This window comes from Penaeus chinensis, chromosome 33 (assembly GCF_019202785.1).
Source record: "Penaeus chinensis breed Huanghai No. 1 chromosome 33, ASM1920278v2, whole genome shotgun sequence".
NCBI classification, from domain to species: Eukaryota; Metazoa; Arthropoda; class Malacostraca; order Decapoda; family Penaeidae; genus Penaeus; species Penaeus chinensis.
In genome coordinates this window covers 30,029,524-30,031,294 of record NC_061851.1, presented here as the reverse complement: position 1 = coordinate 30,031,294, position 1,771 = coordinate 30,029,524, and the positions used below count along the sequence as shown (strand labels likewise).

The 1,771-nt window shown below is 57.3% G+C and overlaps 1 protein-coding gene across 2 annotated transcripts in view; it reads right to left on the bottom strand.

Annotated features, from left to right (window-relative positions):
* Positions 1-1,325, bottom strand: part of LOC125043287 (transcription factor 15-like) — a 1,853-nt gene extending 528 nt beyond the window's left edge. Inside the window, exons 1-2 of one of the 2 annotated variants that reach the window (XM_047639317.1) lie at positions 1,275-1,325; positions 1-1,017 (exon numbers count right to left, since the gene is read on the bottom strand). The exon at positions 1-1,017 is cut by the window's left edge and continues 528 nt beyond it. In XM_047639317.1, coding sequence (XP_047495273.1) covers positions 120-863 — 744 coding nt within the window. In that variant the 5' untranslated portion in view covers positions 864-1,017; positions 1,275-1,325 and the 3' untranslated portion in view covers positions 1-119. Of the gene's footprint in view, positions 1,018-1,167 lie in introns of both variants that reach the window. The other variant, XM_047639316.1, reaches the window with a different exon arrangement.
* Positions 1,326-1,771: the final 446 nt, after the last annotated feature.

Genomic DNA, 1,771 nt, shown 5'->3' with positions numbered 1-1,771 from the left:
GTCTTTCTCAGCCTCAGACGACTCCCTCTACGACGCCTTGCAACACCACACTCGCCACACGCGCGCAGGGAAGGACACTATCACTACGCCACAGAACACGACCCGTCCGGTCCTCGCCTTTAGGACACGAGCGGCGGGTGCTGCTCGTTCCAGTGCCTGTGCGAGTCGGACTCGAGCAGCAGCAGCGTCACGGTGTCGCTCTCGGTCATGGGCGCGAGGTACGAGAGCGACTCGAGGCCGTCCTGCGCGCCCGAGGAGCCGCACAGCAGGGACACGAGGTCGGCCTCCGAGTGCGCGCACGCGTCGTCGCTCCCTGGGGCCTTGGGGGCGGTGCCGCTCCTCTCAGAGTCGTCGTGCGGCCGAGACGCGTCCTGCAGGATGCTGGACAGGACCCACGAGCACGTGTCCTGCGGGGCGTTGCCGTCCAGGATGTCCTGCAGGGACCGGATGTAGGCGGAGGCGAGCCTCAGCGTGGCGATCTTGGTCATGTCCGAGGCGGTGCGGCGACTGCACACCCACGAGGGCAGGACGCCGCGGAGGCTCTCGAAGGCGGTGTTGATCTGCCGCATGCGGTATCGCTCCCTGGCGTTGGCGGTCTTCCTGCGGTACCTGGACAGCGGCGGAGGACGCGGCTTGCTCCGTATCGCGTCCTGGAAGCTCCAGTCGCCGCCGTCGCAGAGGCGCCGCGCGTGCAGCGAGCGAGGGCGCAGCTGGTACTTGCCTCCCGAAGCCTCGATCGCCTGGCTCTTGCTGCCGTCGTCGCTGCTGCTGTTGCTGTCGTCGCTGTTGTTGTTGTCGTCGACGCTGTTCCCCAGCGACGCCGCGCGGTCCTGCTCGACCACCTGCTCCTCCGACTTGGCCATGGTTGCTGCTTGAGTCTATCCGCTCGGCGCTAAAGCTTGGATCGCTGCCTGGCTCGTGTTCACATCACTCGGCGCAAACGCTCGGCGGCCGTCGCGTTTCAGAGCTCATGGACTGCCAGGCGACGTCTTTCCATGATTAGGCAAGCCTGAACATCTGTCGAGCGAGAGAAAGATCATACGAATAAATGTAAGAATAATCTGTAACCTCCTTTTTTAATAGGACATATTCGACCTTCACTAATTCTTTAAAAAATACAAATTCAACCATACCCCCCCAAAAAAAAACGAGAAATTCAGATTTTACTTGTATCGCAACAACGAAAAAGAATGAACGCAGTCACTGTCTCTCTCAGTCTCACTCCCTCTCCGTTCCAAGGAGTCCCACGTTTACCCGAACAGTCTCTCTCCCACCTTAACCGGTGTCGAGCGAGAGAGGCAAAAGAGCCCAGAATTCCACGTGCGATCGTCACGAGGGTCTCCAGCCCACTGAACCTTCTCGTCCCCGTCTCCCGAACTCCCTCAGCTGATTGCCCGCTAACCCCGCCCCGCGTACACCTAATATGGGATAATATTTGTCAATATTACGGGATATTCGATCACTTGCGCCTTCCATGCTTACGCGGGGAGGATAATTCAGTGACCGAGCTACCAGATGACCGAGGTGTTCGCTCGTTTAAGACTCGTTTTAGACTCGTTAATCACCTATTTGGTCACAGCTTTGACCTGGAAACGAGAGGTCACGCCGGCCCCCACTCAGCGCGGATGAAAGCTCGACTGAGGTATTGCTCAAGTTCTAGTGTTTTCTTTCAACCTTTTTTACTGATGATTGAGACTCAGGTGTTCGTACGAAATATGATTTTTTTTTTTTTTAAGTTTCGTTTTATTATTTTCGTCTTTCATTTTGCTTC